This window comes from Chinchilla lanigera, unplaced genomic scaffold (assembly GCF_000276665.1).
Source record: "Chinchilla lanigera isolate Chin_1 unplaced genomic scaffold, ChiLan1.0 scaffold00080, whole genome shotgun sequence".
Lineage (NCBI taxonomy): Eukaryota > Metazoa > Chordata > Mammalia > Rodentia > Chinchillidae > Chinchilla > Chinchilla lanigera.
In genome coordinates this window covers 1257906-1277642 of record NW_004955481.1, presented here as the reverse complement: position 1 = coordinate 1277642, position 19737 = coordinate 1257906, and the positions used below count along the sequence as shown (strand labels likewise).

The 19737-nt window shown below is 53.8% G+C and overlaps 1 protein-coding gene across 4 annotated transcripts in view; it reads right to left on the bottom strand.

Annotated features, from left to right (window-relative positions):
* Positions 1-333: 333 nt before the first annotated feature.
* Positions 334-19737, bottom strand: part of Rtn4rl1 (reticulon 4 receptor-like 1) — a 67881-nt gene continuing 48477 nt past the window's right edge. Inside the window, exons 2-4 of one of the 4 annotated variants that reach the window (XM_013503376.1) lie at positions 11961-12096; positions 9927-10040; positions 334-3441 (exon numbers count right to left, since the gene is read on the bottom strand). In XM_013503376.1, the coding sequence (XP_013358830.1) occupies positions 2117-3441; positions 9927-9987 (1386 nt within the window). In that variant the 5' untranslated portion in view covers positions 9988-10040; positions 11961-12096 and the 3' untranslated portion in view covers positions 334-2116. Of the gene's footprint in view, positions 3442-9926; positions 10372-11960; positions 12097-19737 lie in introns of those variants that run through there. The other 3 variants (XM_005402600.2, XM_013503377.1, XM_005402601.2) reach the window with 3 other exon arrangements.

The following is a 19737-nucleotide window of genomic DNA, read 5'->3' as shown; positions in this document are numbered from 1 at the left end:
TCTGGAGAGAGACACAGAGATGGTGCCAACCCAGTACAGCCAGAATGTGGGAAGTGAATCATGTTCTGGGCATGCAAGGGGAAAGTCCGCAGAACAGAGAGCCAGTGTGTGTGTGTGTGTGTGTGTGTGTGTGTGCGCGCGCGCGCGCACGCGTGTGCATGTATGCATGCTCTTGTATATCCCCATGAGTCAGTGCACCCCTGCCCCCTACAGCTCCTCCTGCCAACAAATGTGCTGTGTTCTCAGAGCTGTGCTGGGCCAGGCTCGCCTACCCCTCAAGCCCAGGATCTGCCACCCCTTCAGGAATGCAAGGTTAGGAAATGAAAAACAGTGTTCTTGTCCAAGAGAATTTTTTTTTTATTATTTTTCTCTCTTAATTGGATTCAGTGTTTCTCACTCCTCACACTCACCCTCTCTGGTGGGGAATTCAGGTTTGTGCAAAGCGCAAGAGACTGCAAGCCCAGGCCCCTGGCCAGCAGCCCCTCTCCCATCTGGGCTTCCCCGCTTCATTACTTGTGTGTCTCTCATCCCTGCTCCTGACCCCTGAGTCCGGCCCACTGACCTCTGCCCATGCATGGACATCCCAGAAGGGTCAGGAGGGACAAGGCCTCTGCAATGCGGAGTGCCTGAGACGGCTCATGAAATGCCCTTATCGTTCCCCTTCTGCTACGGCCACCTGATGCTTCCCTCATGCCAAGCTGCACAGGGCCCTTGCTGGTTCACTCACCAAAAAACCTCAGGTTAAAATGCAGCAGTAGAGCCATGCTGGAAGCCTGGGCTCCTCCTCAGAGTCTCCCTGGCCTGACCAGATTGTCGCTGGCCAAGCGCTAGGCTGATGACACTGTCCAGCCACTTGGACTAACACTGTGGATGCTGCTGGGCCTGCTGGCTTAAAAACCCCAGGGCCCCTTCTTTCCTTTTTCCATCTTGATGGCTCCTGGTTCCTGGCTCCCTGATGTCCAACAGGCTGCTTCCCACTTTTCACCCAGACACCCACAGCTTCTACATTAGGGATAACGGGGTGCTCCAGGGTGCCAGGCAGGCTTGTGTTGCATATAAAAACAAGGTGATGTTCTAAATATCTAAGGATATTGGTCCCCTGAAGTGAATCTCACTGCCTCTCTTTCTCTCTAAACTGTCCCCCTGACCTCTTGCCCCAGGTCCTGGCAAGCCTGTGTTACCTAGGGACTATTGTTGCCAGGTTGGGATTCTAGACAAAAATTCTATAACTTTTCTTCTTGCTAGAAATCACCAATACAATCCTTAGTTCAGCAGACATAGTTTTCCATATAGTTTATAAACATGATAAGACATACAGTTTGGTAACAGAAGGGGGCGGGGAACCTGTGCATTTGTATATATATATATATATATTTATATGTGTAGTGTGTGTGTGTGTATATATATATAAGTGGATGTAGGTATAAAACTGCACCTTCTGTGAGAATTTCATTGCATGTGATGAAGTTCTAAACTTCAGCCTCTGATGATCTTTCCTTTGGTGATTGGTTCTTAGACCCCAGCAGTTGGACCTGGATCTGCCAGGGTTGCCTGAGACAACAGGAACAAGAGGCGTTACCCTTAAGGGAGAGACTGAAGGTGACATAGGGTTGGATTCAGGGCAGGTTCACTACATGGCCTCAGGCACAGGCCAAAATGCCACCTGCTCAACTGCTCTGACTGCTGGTCAACCCAGCCATCTCAGCCTTGTTTGTTCTGAGTTCTGCTTCCTCCAGGAATGGTGGGGCCCTTCAGGCCTCTCCAAATGATCAGGATTCCACAGAGCCGAGCCCACTGGAGGGGCACTTGTCCCATTGCTGCTAAGGAAGGACTCACTGTGCATAACTTTTACCGCCTTGCTGGAGTGGACGCTGTCTGTAGGTGCTTGGCGGGGGCTGGCTGGGACAGCTGAGTGAGATGTGCTTGCTAATCCCCTCCCGTCTAGGGCTATACACTTTGGGTTTATAATCCACCAGGTAGGGTCCAGACAGCAGCTGAAGGCTCTATCAGCCTTTTCCTGAAACCCAGCAGCTCTTCCACTTGTAAAAAAAAGAAGAAAAGAAATTCTGTTCCTTGATGGACATGTGGCAGTGCTGGGTGCTGGTGCCCTGGGTCCTCAGCGGAGAGTGACCGCCAGCCCCAGTATCCAGGCCAGGAGCGAGGCCCCCAGAGAACAGCCTGAGGATGCCTGTTGCACCCCGCTGGGGGTGCGGATGGGGGTCCTGCGAGCACACTTGCCCTTCCTCTTGGGCCGAGCTGTGGGCATGATGTCAAAGCTGAACTTGTGCTGGTAATCGGGAGCATAGTCCTGCAGCTCATGGGGCTGTTTCCCGGTGCCTGCCTTAGAGATCTGGTTGCGGTTCCTGTGGCTGGTACAATTCTTGCCTGGCTTCTTGTAACCTGACCTGGAGCCAGGCTGATGGCTGTGCGGGTGGCCCCTGTCCCTGGCCGGGCCATGGGCCGGGTGATGCTCTTTACGGGCAGCCCTGTCAGTGGTGGTGAGGGTATGCGACTTGATCTGGTGTGGGGACGCTGGGCCTGTGCAGTTCCGGAAGTCCTCAGCCCTCAGCATCTTCAGGTCCTGGCCTTGCCGCAGCTCAGGGGATGCGCAGGGAACAGCCGAGCTGGAGCCTCGGAACCTCCGCAGCCATTCCCACAGGGAGCGCGCCTGGCAGCCACAATCCCAGGCATTCCCATTCAGGCGGAGGAACTCCAAGGCTGTCAGGGGGGCCAGGCAGTCGCCCTGCAGCTCCGAGAGACTATTGTTGAAGAGAAAGAGGGTGGTCAGCCTGCGCAGGTCATGGAAAGCCTTGTGGTGGACCCACTGCAGCTGGTTTTCATGTAGGAGCAGTCGGTCCAGGTTCACCAGGCCCCGAAAGGTCCCCTGGCCCAGACTCCACAGCTTGTTGCCGTGAAGAAACAGGTGGCTGAGATTGACCAGGTCCACAAAGATGTCGTCCTGCAGATACTCAATGTGGTTGTCCTGCAGGTACAGATACTGCAGGCTATGCAAGCCATTAAAGATACCTGCTGGCAGCGCACTGAGCCCACATTTATAGAGGTAGAGGGCATGGAGCTTTACCAGGCCCTGGAAGGTTTCGGGCGCCAGAGTCCGCAATTGTCGATTGTCGCCCAGGTCCAGCTCCTCCAGGTGCACAAAGCCCTCGAAGGTGTTGGGATCAATGAAGGTGATGTTGTTGGAGTAGATCCACAGGGTCACCATGGCAGGGCTGAAGTGGCCCTGCTGGAGGAGGGTGATGCGGTTATTCTGCAGGAAGACGCGCTCACTGTCCTCAGGGATGCCCTCAGGGATGGCGGCAAAGTTGTGGGCCTGGCAGCTGACTGTCATGGGAGCTGGGTAGCACACACAGTCCCTGGGGCAGCCGCTGCCCAGGGGCAGCTCCACGGCCAGCAGCAGCAGCAGCAATTCCACACAGCACCCTGGCGGGGAAAGAGACAGCACAGCCGGTCAGGGGCTGCCTGAGGAGGTGGGAAACAGAGTACGGAGGATGGTCCTGTGCCAGTCCTCCCCTGGGCTTGCTAGGCCTTTGTCCCCTTCTGCCCTGTGCTGAGGGTCTGTCAGGTAGCCCCCTGAGAGCCTGGCCCCAGAATGGAGGAAAGTAGAGGTCCAAGTCCTCGCCTGGACCTTGTCTTAGACTGAAAATCTCTCCTACTTCTTGGCACCTCACACCTACTGAGGTTTAATCCCCAGCCTGGGTGGCAGGTATATTTGGGGTGAAGGCCCTGATCACCCACATACTCGAATGCTCCTGGGCCTCGCCTGCTCAGGCCGTCAGCCCGGCTGTGTGAGGGCCACATCCACGGACACAGCCCGCCAGCCTCCAGGTCTTATCCCAGTGCAGCCACTTGCTTACCATGATCAGCATTCACAGAGAGTTGTTCCAACAAAGTAAATATCTCCCACGGAGTCCTGAGGAATCATTTTATTTAAATTATTTCCCCAAACAAGCAAAGCACGCATACACGACACCAAAATGCACCTCAAAAGATGTTTCATTTACAGTGCCTTTCACCATCCTCAAATATTTGATGTCCCCTATGTGCCCCAGTTTCCTCATTTCTAAAAGGCAGGTAGCAGTAATGCTCCCTTACAGAGCTGTGTGGATACATGGAGACCTCACATGTCTGTGAGGGCCTGGAGGTGGCACCAGGGAGGACACATGACACTGCTCTGGGTTTCTTGGAAACCGCCAGACTGACACTGCCCCTATCGGGGCCACCTTCCAGTCCGTGCCCCTCCTGGCCTCCAAGGCTGTGGCTGCAAAGCCAGGCCTTGCCTCTCAGTTGTCCGGAGCATTTCCTCTGTAGCTTCCCTCTAATTGGGCATTAATTAGGCATTCGTTAATGGATCCTTAAAATAATTTATTTTCGGATGTGTCCAGCCTGTGGTCGGGTAATAGCCCCACACTCATTATCGGAGAAGCCTCATTATGGACGATCGTCATTACCTGCCTTTTTCCAGGGTCACAGCTGCCCCAAGCGGCCCAGCAGGCGCGCCAGGGTGGAGGGGACAGGCTCCAGGCCTACAGACATCCACCCCAGAGGGCCAGGCAGTCATCTCCTCCCTGCCGGGGTTGGCCTCTTGCCCCTTTTCTTCCAGCTTGTCTGGCCGTCCCTCCTGAGAGCCAGGGTTCCTGGGGCAGTTCAGCACAGTCTTCCTGCTGCCAGCTGTGCCCAGAGCATTTGGGCTGAGAGAGCCCACCCTCCCCACCACTCCAGGGCCGGTCAGCTGCCTGCCTGGGCTCCCAGGCCTGCTGCTGCCCAGGCCCAGCCGCAGCCCCGGGTCCTGGCTGAGCAGGTCTCACCGCCACCGCCACCTCCTTATTCTCGGCAGAAACAGTGTTGTACATAAGTGACAGCTCCCAGCTGTTGGGAGTTATGGGCTCCCAGAGAGTGGCAGCTGCTTCCTGTCCCCCTGCAATCACCCGGCTTCAACTGAACGTTTCCAGCACATAAAAATCATTGCACATAATTTAGTTTTTGCATAATTGGGTTCGGTTGCGCTTTCAGAGCAATTATGCCCTCCATAGTGGTGGCAACACAGCATCATAGGCCCTTTCTGAACCAAGCCATTCTCTCTGTGTTGCCCTTGCAATGCCTTCCATCACCCCAGCCGTGGCACAGCCTATAGGCCAGGCCATGACGACAGCGGTCTCTACCTCAGTTTCTCCCTCCAGAAGTCAGATGATCACTCTGACAGCCCTCCTGTTTGGAGGCCTGGGTGTAGCCTCCAGCCTCCATTTCTGCCTCTATCTGCTCGGGAGCCCCGGCCCTGCTGGGGGAGGCAGGGGCGTGAGGGGGTAGGAGCCTGTGCTCCAGATCCCAGCCTCCTCTTGGGGAGCCTGTCCCTCACTAGCTACACATTCTACAGGGCCACAGCTCCAGATTGCTTGGCTCAGCTCACACCTCTCACCCTGCCCAAGCTGCTTGCTTCCAAGAAGGCACACCTGCCAGAGTCTTCCCCAGGGAGTGGCCCCCTCCTGGCCACTCTGTGGAGCCCGGGCTCTCCCTCCTGACTCAGGGCATGCAGTGTTCACCACGCCCATCCCACATTTCAGGCTGAAGGGGACTCAGTGGTGCAGTAGCTACCAGGGGTCCTGTAAAGACAAAGGAATTTTCTACTTTCAGCCTGCAGCTGCAGGGCACGGGGTAGGCGGTGGGGGCTGTGTCAGGCTTAGCACTAATACCATTCAACATTTATACAGCTCGCTGGAGTTTACAGAGCGCTTCTGTCTGCGCTCTTCTGATTGCCAGACCTACTCTGTGTGGTGGGGGTGTGGGACATGGGGGGGCTCTCCTCTGCTTGCTGTTGTGGCTCTAAGTCCTTAAGGCCCCAGAGAAGCCAGCAGGGGTGGGGTGGGGTGGGGCTCAAGGGCAGATGTATGCCCAGCCCCAGGAAAAGAAAGCTGATACCCCCAGGGGATGCCAGTGTACAAGAGAAACCAGCCAGGACCTCAGTGTAAGTGAAAATGCCAAAGTGCCCCAAAATCCAGGTGTGGGCTTAGTAAAAGACTTGTGAATATATGGCGGCAGGAGGAAGGCTCCAGAGGGCAGGGCAGCATGCAGGCGGGAACCGAGGCCCTGGTCCTCTCACCTTCCTCTGAGAGGGCCACAGGAAGATGAGGGACTCCAGCCACGGCTTGGCCCAGGGCCAGGCTCATGTTCCCTACTGCCTTGAGGAAGAACATGCTGTTGTGCTGGGATCTGGGGCAACAAGGCCACAGGGACGGCACGGGGCAGTCACTTCCTGCCAAAGGCCAGAGGACAATGAAGGGCTCCCTGGGAAACAGGACGGTGGGATCAGGCCCAGGGCAGCTGCTCTCTGTCTTTCAGTACTGCCCACGTGGCAGAGCCTGTGCCAGGGAGGTCGCCCTTCCAGATACCCGCCCCTCCCACTGTGGGATGAGGTCTCAGCTGACTGCCTCTCCAGCCCGGAAGCTGCTCCATCTTCATGCCCCTTGACTAGCTGTCCCAGTCAGCTCCACCCACTTCTGCACCTCCTAGCTTAGCCAGGGGGTGCCAGACCCCGGATCACCATGCTGCAGATGTCTTCCCATGGAGGCAGGAGCTACGTGGAGGAGGAGCCATGGCTCCTCCTGTGCCCCCTTCCTGCAGCCTTTGGGAGCCCTGATTCGCTGATCGCCTGATTAATGTTTTAACGACGAGGCCTGTGCTTTGTTGTACATTTTGTTTTGGTTTGGTTTGGTTTTTTGTTTTGTTTGTTTGTCTGTTTTTGAGACAGGGTCTCACTGTGTAGTTCAGTCAAGACTTGAACTCACTAGACAGCCCAGGCTGGCCTCAAAGTCACATTGATCCTCTTGCCTCAGCCTCCCGAGTGCTGGGATTGCAGGCATGTGCCACCACTCCTAGCTATTGTGCATTTTGTATGACTCTCTCTTTTTTTTTTTTTTCTGGTACCGGGAATTGAACTCATGACTTTGCACTTGCCAGGGAGGCGCTGTGCCGCTGAGCTAAATCCCCAGCCCTGTTGTGCACTTTAAGACTTCAAATTAGCAGGGATCCATGTTTCTGTGGAGGAGGCTTACATTTCCCATACAGCCTCTCAGCCTTCTCCTGGGGTAGGAGTGGGGGTGCCTGAGGGTTCTGAGGAGGGCAGACCTGGGGTTTGCCCGCCTGTTCCTCAGGGTGATGCGCTCTGCTGCTCAGCTGCTCCCAAACCTCTCAGCTGCCTGCATCAGAGCTCACCAGGGTCTCCACAGCCTCATCCCTTGGCGTCATCAGGCCTCACTAACAGAGTGGGGAACTCATAAAACCAGGCTGTCTGCTCAGGTGCTGGGGCCCAGGGCCCGGGTGCCTGGCAGGGGATGGGGAAAATGGGAGGAGGGGCTCAGGAAGGCTCCTGCTGCCCCTGTGCCTCTGCCAACATGTCCTGTCACTGGTTAACAATGTTGCACCAACAGTCTCTCAACCTCTTGGAGCAGATCTGTGAAATGGGGCTGAGAAGAGTTCTTGGCACCCAAGGCCGTCTTAGGACTCAGTAAAAAGGCTCTGGGTTCAGCCCGGCACTAGCACAGAGGATGTGCAGGCAAGGGAGACAGCACTGTTTCAGGTTCTACTTTCTGCAAATCTTAACCCCACTCACCAGGCAGGGACCATGGGGGGGAAGAGGAGTGGTCTGAGTACAGATAGCCACCTTTGTTGAGCCGGGCATGGTGGCGCATGCCTGTAAATCCCAGCAGTCGGGAGGCTGAGGCAGGAGGATCATTGCAAGTTTGAGACCAGCCTGAGCTACAAAGTGAGCTCAAGGCCAGCCTGAGCTCAAGGTCAGCCTCAGCCTCCCGAGTGCTGGGATTACAGGCGTGTGCCACCATGCCTGGCTCAAGAAAGGTGGCTAAGCATTAAAGCCAGAGCCTGTGGGGCCCCCACTACACTGCCTGTCTGACGTGGGCCTGGAGCAGGAGTTTTGTCAGTGCTAGACCGAGTGCAGAGGTCTCTGGCCACCCCTGCCCTGCGTTTTACTGGGCCCAGCTGAGCTGAGGTTACAACCTCTGTGAAAGCTGAGAACTGCATAGCAAGACCCTGTCTCAAAAAGACAAAAAAAAACACCAAAAAACAAAAAACAAAAGAGATAGCCACCTTCCCCAGCCCTTTCAGCAGCCCCAAGAGGGGGCTGACTTGGTAAAATGGGTGGGAAGGCAAAGTCAGAGGGAACAGCATGTGCAAAGGCACTGAGGTGCAAAGTCAGATGGCAGGCACTACCTTTTTCTTTTTCTACCCCCTTCTAATTAGAGCTTTCACAGAGGTTGTGGTGGGCGTGGCAGTACAAGTGGTGCATGCCTGTAATCTCAGCACTCAAGAGGCAAGGATGGTTGAGAGTTTGAGGCCAGCCTGGGCTACAAACTGAGTTCAAGACCAGCCTGAACTGCACAGTGAGACCCTGTCTCAAAAAGACCAAAACAAAACAAAACAAAACAAAAAAACAGAGGTTGTAACCTCAGCTCAGCTGGACCCAGTAAAACCCAGGGTAGGGGTGACGAGAGAGCTCTGCACTCGGTCTAGCACTGACAAAACTCCTGCTCCAGGCCCACGTCACACAGGCAGTGTAGTGGGGGCCCCACAGGCTCTGGCTTTAATGCTTACCATGTTCTCTACATGGAGCATCCTGGAGGAGGAAACAAGGTACCCTTAGGTAAGCGCCTGGCCAAGCCCTACAGCTGGGCAGCAGGGCAAAGGGACAAGATTATGGCCCTCACTCTGCTCCTCCGAGGCTCCAAGGTCCTCCCTCCTCCCCCTGCAGGTCTGTGGGCCTCAGTGAGGCTTGGAAACCATTCAGCGTCGCGGTCAACCCTCTGGCTCAGCAGCAGTCCCTCTCCCCTGCTCAGGCTAAGCTCCCCCGGCCCCAGCCTCGCCAGCTGCTCCATTCTAAGCCAATCGATGCTAAACGAATGCTCTCTGCTGCCTGGATAACAGCCTCAGGCCAGGCCGGCTGCACTCAAGGGGTTGCTGGCGCCTCAGGCCACTTGGCACTTTTACCGCTTGTGTCCCTAGCACAAGCCCCTTCCTGAGGAGTCCCCTCCACCCCTCACAGCCTGGTTCAGCCCTGGAGACAAGGAAGCCAGCCAGAGCACAGCTGGGCTCCCCTCACTGCAGGATGTGGGGGGAGGAGAGCCAAAGAACACACTTTGGGGAAGAGAACACACCTTAGAGCCAGAGAGACCTGGATTCAAATCCTGACTTCCTCACTTAACAAGTGTATTTCCTTGAGCCTCACTTTTCTCACCTACAAAATGGGGATAATCACTTAAAGTTCTAGTCTGGCCCTCCTAAGTGTAGACACTGGCATCCATCTGCCTTACCTACATCTCCATCTGTCAAATGCAATCTGTCCAAACTGTGCTCTACTCTTCTCCCATAAGCTTCCTCCACCCAAATCCTCTCCATCCCAGGGAAAGGGGCTCCCTTCCCCGTGGCTGTTCTGGCTAAACACCTTAGAATCCTAGCGACCTTTCCCCTCCCGCCACAGCCAAGCCCCTGGAGGTCCCGGCAGCTCAACTTCAGGATTCATCCCAAACCCATCACTTCCAGAGGTCACCTCCATCACCACCTGAGTGGACGGCTGCAGCAGCCTCTGCCCCTGCCCTTGCCTCTACCTCTCTTCTAACGCAGAAGACAGGGAGACCCAGCAAGAAGTCTGCCAAACCCTGAAGGGCTCCCATCTTAGCCACGGGACACCTCTGGATCTGTGCCACGGCCCAGAGGCCCCACCTTTCCAGCCGTGCTGAGCTTCCCCACACGGAGCGCCCCACTCTGACCCTGCCATGCTGCCCCTCTGCTGGGAACGCGCCGCAGGGGTCTGCCCCGAAGCACCTGCTCAGCAAGCTTCCCCCAAGCAGCCTATTTTAAAGTTGTCCCTTCCCGGTTTTACTTCACTCCACAGCACTTACCTTCTAGCACATCAGACAGTTTACTTATTTGTTGCTTTCTTATGCTTCCCATGGACTCCATAAGGATGATGCTCTGTCATGCTCCCTGCATACAGGCGGGGCCCAGAAACCTGGCTGGGTCAGGAAGGCGTTTCCTGAGTCATTGGAGGACTGAGAGCCAAGGACCAGAAAGCTCTGGGTCCCAGGGCCTGTCCCACAGTCCATAAACACAGCGGTTTTGATCAGTTTTGAGTAGACGCAGCACCTCTGGGGTAAGAGCAGAGACTCCATCTTGGCTCTGCTGAGGGCCCCTTGGCCCATCCCGGAGGGGCAGATGGTAAGGAGAGCTCTAGGAAGGGGGATCCAGCACCAGATCTGTCAAAGGCTTGGGGCAGTGACCAGAATGAGGTTTCTGGGACTGAGGAGCTACCCAGAATGTGGGACTTTCAGTGCTAAAATTGAGACAGTCGCAAATCAACCAGAATGTTAGTCGCCCTAGCTGGAGGCCAGGACTGTGATCCTCTCATCAAAACCCCTGGGTGCAGGAGGGCGAGGAGGAGGGGTCAAACAGGCAGACATGAGGCCTGCGTCTCAGCCACATCAAGGGAGGCCGGTCTTGGTTAGCCGGGGCCGGTGAATGGACCTATGGACATGTGCGCATGCGTGTGTGAATGCATACATGTGTACATGTGTGTCTGGGTTAGGGCTGTGCGGGAGTATGCAGGCCTGTGTGTTTGTGTTTGTGTACTTGTGTGAACACACATTGCCTCTGGGAACCATTGATGGCAACCTGGGTCCCTTTTATCCTGCAGCGCTGGTGCATACCATCCCGGGAAGAGGCTGGTCCCTCTCCTGAGGACAGGCACACATGGGGAGGAACACTATTCCATGTCCCTGTCTTATCTCAGCGCTCACTCTGGTTCTGCTTTAGCTCCCGCTCTCTTCCTGACACGCTGAATTATGTACCCACCCCAGGCTCCTCCAGTGCACCAGGATTGCTCTCAGCTGAGAAGTGGGCGGCTCCTTGTTAGAATAACCTTTCAGCTTTCATCTGCCAGGGCTGCTCCCCCCAGAACAGGCCTGGCTGGGAATGCCGTGCTAACCGGGCTCCCAGCTTCTCCGGGGGCCCCACAGGAGCAACTCCAAGCCCCAGCCTTTGCCCGTCTGGTCTACTACCTCCTTGCTGGGAGGCCCTGCATGGGGCAGGGCTGGAGGCTGGCACGCAGGCAGCTCTGCACCCAGGTACCTGGCACCTTTCACACTGACAAGCTCAAGTGGGTCCTAAAACCTCTGCAGGTCTCAGTTTCTTGTCTGGAAGCTGGAGTCAGCACCTGCCCCACAGGTGTGGAAAGCAGTTGCACGGCTCAGCCCAGCAGTGAGCAGGGAGACCCTCCCCGGGCTGTGACACCGGGCTACTGCTGCTGGTAGCAAAGGGTGCTGCTCTCGGGCAGCGCTAGGGCTGTCCGAACCTCAAGGGAACTTAATTTTCATTTCTCCCACCTTGATGCTCCCAGACCCTACATGGCAGGTGGACCTGACAGATCCAATGCCAAGAAGGGCTTAGCCCAGGGTTGAAGCTCCTTGTCAGGACAAAGGGAAGGTGCCCTGGCCTCTTCACTTTGCCCCCATCCCAGTCTGTCCATCCTCATCTGGGCCTGGCAACTCTCTGTAGGAAGCCCCAGGCCTGTGGACTCTACCTCCCCCTTCTGCTGCTTCATAAAATGTGCCCTCATGTTGCTCAAACTTGCTTCTTAGATTGGAGCCCCTGTACTTGGGTTCTGGAAGCCCACCCTTCCCAGAAGTTTCTGGGCCCTGCTACCTGCCTGGGCACCTTGAAGAGCCACCTGCCCCTTCCCAAAACAACAGAAAACTGGGGACCCGTTCATAACCAGACAGGAGCAATGCTAAGTGAATGTCCTAGGTACGTCTGATGAGGCAAGAGGCCCCTCTGTGGGTATGGGACAGTCCTTGGTGGCAAACGTCTACTGAGATGCCTGCCAGGGGATGGGGGAGTCATGCAGGGTGCGAAGGAGAGGGAGATAGGTGGGAGTCTACCGAATCCTGAAGACCACAGCATTAGGCAGGGCGAAGCAGTCAGCGATGCAAAGCAGGAGACGAGACTCCACCTTTGAGAAGCAGGTGCTGAACTGTGGCCTTATTCTCGGTCCTCAGAAGAGCCAGCCCTTCCTTGCTGTCAATGAAAAGCATTCCAGATTGGCATCTGGGCTCTGAGCCAGCCCATGCCTGTCAATCACCCTGCTCTGCATCTGTCCACCCACCTCATTCACGTGGAAGTCTGAGCTTCCTGCTTGGTCCCACAGTGATAGGAGACATGGCTATTGCCCTCATGGGCCTCCCACTCTGAGAAGAGAGACAGCCCAACAGAAGTAGCCAGCCAAATCCCAAATGCTCCTGGAAACATGAAGAGGGGGCGATGCAGGCAGATGAAGGGACAGAGACCCCTGGGGAGGTCTTCCTGAAGACTGACATCTGAGTTGACACCGAAATGATAAGAAGCAGCTAAGGAACAGCCTTCCAGGCAGAGGGAATGGCAACGGACAAGGCCCTGGCGCAAGACTGAGCTTGGTGCAGGTGAAGCGAGAGGGCCAGGAGATGAGGTCAGAAAGGAAAAAGCCAAGTCTTAAAGGCCCTAAAAGCCACAGTAAAGGCTTTGGATCTAATTCTGGGTGTGGCAAGAAGCCACGAGGAGGCTGAGGTGGGAGTGACGTGATTGGATTTGAGGGGACGGGTTGATGGGGAGCAAAAGTGGAGGCAAGGGGCTGGTGGCTCTTGTCTGAGACAGACGTTGGGGCCCTGCAGACAGAAAGGTGGACAGCCTGGGGAAAAGTTTGCAGGGACCCATGTGCAGGAGAAACGGAGCAGGGGCCGTGAGGTGGCTTTCAAGCTCTGGTCCCAGTGACTGAGAGGATGAGGGTACCACTGTGAGACGGAAGGAACCGAGAGAAGCAGGCTTGGGGGCAACCAAGGGCTCAGTTTGTGACATGTGAAGCTTGAGATGCCTCCTCGCGTGTCTAATTGGCAGCAGTTGGATGAACAGAAGAGGCGCCCAGAGGTGAGCGGGACACTTGGGAGCCACCTGCATAGAGATGGCATTTCAGTGTGGGAATGGATGAAGTCACCTAGGAGAGTCAAGGGGAAGACACGGGACTGAAGCTGCGGGCAGCACGATGGTTTGGGAGGAGGGCAGAGGAGGAGCCAGCAAAGGAGCAGGGACAGCTAGTGAGGTCAGAGCCAAGCCAGGACAGCCTGATGTCACTGTAGCCAAGAGTATCTCCCAAAGGAGCGAAAAATCAATGGGGTGAAGGCTGCTTAGAGTTTATGTGAGGACAGCAAAGTGCCCAGCTGATTTGGTGGAGGTAGCTGGTGGCCCTGGCAAGTTCCTTTTTGGTAGGATGGTGAGTGCCGGAGCGAGGAAGGGGAGGAGGCGCGGAGCTGGACTGGCCAGAACAGGTGAGGGTGTCCCGGAATCCCAGGGACTCACAACAGCCAAGGCTTGGGTCTCATTCCTGAGACAGGGGCATGGCTGAGGCTCTTCACAGGGACACGGTCAAGAGAGCATCTTTATCCAGAACACTGCTGGGAAAATATGTGAACGCAGCCAGCTGCTGGCTTCAGGTGTCTGTCTCAAATGTATGCATTATTCCTGCTCACGTTTCATGTGGCCCTGCTGTCATCATGGGGCGGGGAAGGCACTCACGGGGAAGCCAGGGGGCAAGGGGTGTTACTGGGCACCCAGAGTTCATCCATGCAGGCATTTTCCCCACCAAGGAAGCCAAGAAACAGGGTAGAACTTCCTGGAGAATGGGCCAAGGGAACTTATTATTTTTTTTCTTTTTAAACCTTTAAAAAAATTATAGTTTTTTCATCTTGAATTGACACACAGTAATTATACATATTTATGGGGCACAGTGTGACAATGTGTAAATGATCACATCAGGATAACTGGCAAATCTATCACCTCAAATATTTATTTACTATTTCTTTATGTTGGGAACATTCAAAATCCTCTTTATTAGCTATTTTGAAATATAAAATTAACTGCCAACCAGAGTCACCCCACTGTGCTATGGAACAGCAGGACTCATACCCCCCATCCAACTGCACCCCTGCACCCCCAACCTCCTCTTGGCCTCCCTCGTGCCCTCCCAGTGTTTGTTTTGAGGTGGAAAAAACAGCACCTGTGTGCATGCCAGCGAGCATGATTCAGGAGGACAGGAAGAGCGGGACTGCAGTAGCAGGCCGGGGAGGGCGGAAGAAACTGAGGTCCAGAGCTCAACAGGGACTCCTGTGACTGCTGCTGTGACTGGGACAGTGGCATGCCCAGAGGAGACCATGGAGTTAGCCTTGGATGGCTGCCGTTCCCTCCATGAGAGGCCAAGAGGAAGGTGGGTGTTGCAGGGGAAACAGACAGAAGGAGACAGACATCCCCTGTCCCAGATAAGCCAGCTTCTCCAGCCACCTGAAGGCCGCAGAGGGCTCTGTAGGGTGGCACAGCACCAACCTGGTTTGAGGCCCTTCTCCAGTGATATTAGCGACTTGGGTGCAGCAGTGGGCAGAGAAGGCGCACGCTGGGCGGGGCTTGTCAGGTGAGACCACGGAATCAGAAAGGACGAGAAGCTGAAGGCATTTGCAAACAAGGGAGTTGAATCCCCGTGGACCCAGCCTCTGCCCAAGTTCTTGTCACTGCTGGCTGGGCTTTGGAGAATGTACCTCATGCCTACCAGATGGTTAACAGGCTTCTCAGGTCTTGCCTGAGCCCTTTGTCCTTTCGTCCCCTCTGCAGACTCTCCTGATTGGGCTCCTAAGCCACAGTGGAGCCCAGCCAACAATCTCAGGTCCCCGGCTTCCAACTGCCTCCTCTCCTGCCGGCCTGAGCCCTGCACTTTCTCCGGCGTCCCCTATCCGCATCTCCAGACCCTGGGCCTAGGAGATTTATCCCAGCTAGCCCTTGGCATGGACTTCCTGGGTAGTTCCCCAAGCCCTGTTTTCACCTATGAGGATTTTTCTTTAAAGTCATTCACCATAATTTAATTAAAAAAAAAAAATACTTGCCAGTTGTGGGAAACGTAAAACATACAGAAGTAAAAAGGAAGAAAAATCACTGCATTCCCATTACCCTTGACAATCGCTGCAGGTCCTTGCTGTAACTTTTTTCAATGCTTCCTTCATTTATATAGGGCTGTATAAAATTTAAATAAAAATTTTATTTAAAGAAATAAAAGTGGGCTCATGCTGTATGTGCCGCTCTGTACCCTGTGTTATCAGCATCAACCATAGAGATTCATTCATCAGCTGTGTTCTAAGGAAGCAAAGGGAACCCAGAAGATAGAATAGTCCCTTCCCTGGGACAGGACTGACGGGGAGATGGGCACTCGGCATTCGACCATGGCCATATCTACCTGCCCCTTGTAAGCAGGAGTGTAGAAAAAGATTCTGGTGGGGGTGGCTCTGAGAATTTGGGGCCCCCTAGTCAGTGGGTTACAAAGAGGTTACAGAGGAGCCCACCAGGAGATGGAATTCGAGCCACAGGGAACAGCATGTGCTGAGGGCTTGAGGTCAGACGCAGCACTCAGTTAAGTAACAGATGCAAGAGTGATACAGTAAGAGGCAAGACTGTAGAGTCTGCAGAGGATCCCACTGTATAGATAGATTGTAATTTATTTATCTGTGAAGCACTTAGATTGTCTCTCATTTTTCACTGTTATAAATTATCATGGCAGAAATTGGTAATATTAGTTGTCTCCCAGGAGGACTGCTGGGAAGCCAGGGGGCTGGGATAAAAGAAATGTCACTCTACCTGTCAGACTTGTTTTTCCTTTGTGGTACCGGGCATTGAACCCAGGGGTTAATGAGCTATGTCTCCGCCCTTTTTATTATATATATATTTTTTGAGACAGGGTCTCATTATGTAATTCAGGCTGGACTGGAACTCACTATGTAGCCCAGGCTGGTCTCAGATTCGCAGCAATCCTCTTGCCTCTGCCTCCTGAGTGCTAGGATAACAGATGTGTACTTTCACACCTGGCTTATATTTATCTTGAGACAGGGTCTTGTTAAATTGCCCAGTCTGTTCTCCAACTTTCCATCTCCCCACTTCAGTCTCCTGAGTAGTAGCTGAGATTGAAGGCATGGTGCACCTTGACCAGCTTGTCAGGGACCTTTGATTTATTACTATATCGATGTGAATATTAATTCTTTGACGAATCAGTTAAATTTTTTTGGCTTTTTGAGACAGGGTCTCGCTATACAGTTTAGGCTGGCCCTGAGCTCACTTTGTAGCCCAGGCTGGCCTCAAACTCGCAACGATCCTCCTGCCTCAGCCTCCTGAGTGCTGAGATTACAGGCGTGTGCCACCATGCCTGGTGATCGAATCAGCTGAATTAAAACTGAAGAACACTGAAATAAATATCTTTGTGTACATAGCTTTGCTGATCCTTCCCTTAGATCAGATTCATTGAGTCCAACTCCTCTTGAACACTGAGAGGTAACCTTTCAGAAAATTCAACTCCTAAAACTTGAGAAGTTCTACACCAGGAAATCGTGTAGGTGCTTTCAGAGGTCCAACCCTTTCCTCTCTGCCTTCCCAACCAGACTATGAGCCACTCAGAAGAGACAAGACCTCTGCTTCACAAAGGAGGAGGAGATCACTGGGGAGCCAAGGGGGTAACCTGTGTGAACCTCCTCTAGGTGCCAGACCTAACATGCTGAGCACATTCACACACAGTCCTTGGATGTTCCTCCCAAGGGATTATCAAAGTATTCACATCTCCATTTTATTGTGGAGAAAAATGAGGTTCAACACAGTGCAGTGATTTGCCCAAGATGGTGGAACTACAAGATTCAAACAAGATCGATGTGGCAACTCCAGGTGGGAGAAGAAATCGCTTATCTCGGAGACCACTGCTCACTCCGAGACCCTCTCCTAGCAGCATACCCTCCAGCACCCCAACATGCGCCCCTCTGCTTCATCCTTGCTCCCCTGCCAATAACCTCATCCCTCTCCTGTCCCCATTATTTACTTCCTCTCTGGGGGCTTCATGCCCAGGAGGCCAGGGAAACGGACAAGGCAGAAGGGGAAGGAAGTGGAAGTTCTGTGTAATACCATTGTCTGTATCACAAAACTTGTCTTAAGTGCCAGCTCCAGGGATTTGCTGGAGTTAGTGCGACAGAGGTGGGGCTGAAGGTCAGATTAAATTGGACTGGTAGCCCCCAAAGGGATACTTCAAAGAGGTTGCTAAAGAAAGAGTTTCCGGCAGGGATGCAGGCAGCTGAGGCAGGCATCAGGCAGCGGGCAGGCCAGCCGGCCAGGTCAAGCCTGCTTAGCGGGGCTCGGTGGTGACAGCCCTGGGTTCGCAGGAAACCAGAAATCTTGCCTTTTTCCCCCAATAATGAGTTGGTATAAAAATGGATCTTGAGTAAAATTGTCTGCAGTTTTCAAATTTCAAACCGCATTAGTCAAAATATATCAAATTTCCATGTACTGGCTTACCACCTGCTCAAAATCTGATCCTTCTTCAGCTGGAATATATTGAAATATGAATCACCCCCCAAGAGGCGAAAGGGAAGAGAAGTGGAGGGTAAATGTGCCGGGGGCAGGAGAACTGGAATCCCAGGCTCCTTTGGGCTGTCCTCATCCTTCTCCTGACAATGGCTTCTTTTATTTCCTGGGTGGCCCGAGCCCTCAGATTCCTCAGCTCTGGGCAGTCTATGCCACACACAACGGAACATAATCATTTCATGTCCTCTAGTCGTTCACAAACACCTGCTGTGTGCTGGGCACTCAGACTCACCACGTATGCAGATCTATCATCCTATACTTTATCCAGCAGTGACTTTTTCATGATCATCTCCTCACCATCCTGAGCTCTGGACCCCACTGGGCCTCCCTTGCAGGAACCCTTTCTCCCCTCCTCCCCTCTCCTCTCCTCTCCTTTCCTCTCCTCTCCTCCCCTCTCTTCTCTCCTCTCATCTTTTCTCCTCTCCTCTCCCCTCCCCTCCCCTCCGCTCCTCACCTCTCCTCTCCTCTCCCTTTTCCTCTTCTCTTCTCTTTAGCAGTATGGCTATATGGCCCCCTTCCCCTGCCCCACCTTGCTGACTGCTGCTTCTTGGCCTGTCCTTTCTCGATCTAATCTCTACACACCCCTGTCGCCCAGGACTCAGCCCTGACGCCTCTCTTCCATGGCCACACCTCTTCCCAGGTGAGCTCACCTAGGCTCCAGTTTTCAATACCATCTCCACAAGGATGGGGTCAGATGAAATCTCAGTCCTCAGCCCCGGACCAGTCCACCCACTGACCGCCCGACATTGCCACACAGAGTCTGATAAACAGCTTACGCTCAGTATGTCTTCAGTGTGTTTCCCTCTGCAGGTCTCAACTCAGCAGAGGACATCACGATCCTTCTGGCTGCTCACATTCAAAATGTAGGTGTTATTTTCCATTCCTCCCTTTGCTTTTTGTTTCCCTTTATCCCCTAAGTCCTATTTGGTTCTATCTTCAAAATACACCCAAATTCACTTTGCTCCATCCCCACTGCCCCACCCTATCCTAGACCACCATCATCTCTCTCCTGGAGCACACAATGGCCTCCCTAACAGGGAGTGTTGCTTTTATTTCTCCTCCATCACCACCCACGGGCTACATCACAGCCAGAAGGATCTTCAAAAACTGTAAGTACAGGGCTGGGGTGTAGCTCCGTGGCAGAGCGCTGGACCAGCATGCTTATGGCCCTGGGCTTGATCCCTAGTACTGCAAACAAAACAAAAACAGCAAGTGTGATTATGTTACATTCCTGCTTAAAATCTCCCAGTGGCTCCTGAGCACTGCACAGAATAAAGTGCAATTTTCTTACCAGCCCACAACCCTGTTGTGATCAGCCCAGCGCCCCCTCCAGCGCCCCCCACCACTAGCCATGCTGGTCTCTGTTCCTAAGTCACAGCAACCTCGCTCTTGCCTTGGAACTTTTGTTCTGTTTACAGTAAAGTCCACACACACTCACTACAAATAAATGACATAAAATTCACCATTTTAAAGCATACAGTTGAGTGGCACATAGTACTTTCCCAGGTTGTACAACTGTCACCAGTCTCTGATTCCAGAACGGTTTCATCTCCCCAAAGGAAAACTCCATACCCATTAGCAGTCACTCCCCGTCCTCTCCCACCCCCCCCCCCCCGCCCAGCCTCTGAAAACCATTAATCTGCTTTCAGTCTCTGGATTTGCCTAGTCCACATAGTTCATGCAAATGGAATCGTACAGGGCTCGCCTTGGAGTTTTAGCACCGGTCATTCCTACGTGGCCACTTGGCCCAGGCCTTTGCAGGACCATCTCTTTATTGGCACTTGGGTCTCAGATCAAACATCACTTCCCTCTCTATGAGTCCGTGGGTATCCCCTCTGTCCCCAGCTACTCTTGATTTCATATGTACCCTACTCTGTGTACTTTCCTTTTTAGCACTTAACCCTCCAAGGGGACCTGGTTTAATTATTTGCTTACATGTTTATTGTTGCTCCCCCTTCCCCTGTTCCCTGTGATATCCCCACCCCCAGACAGTGCCCGGGCACCTGGGAGGCCCTTGACAATTATTGGTGGATTGAGAGAGCCTGTGTACCATCCAGCACTCTGACGGAGCCATCCACAAAGCCACAGAAACACAGATGAGGAGGGAAGAGAGCAATGCTGCCGGGAAGCAGAGGGGTAACCACAGGGAAAGGAAGCCTCAGCTGGCATTCGGGGAGGAAGGGGAAGCTGAGTGAGGAGGCCCATGCCTATAGTTCCAGCTACTCTAGAGGCTGAGGCAGAAAGATCACAAAT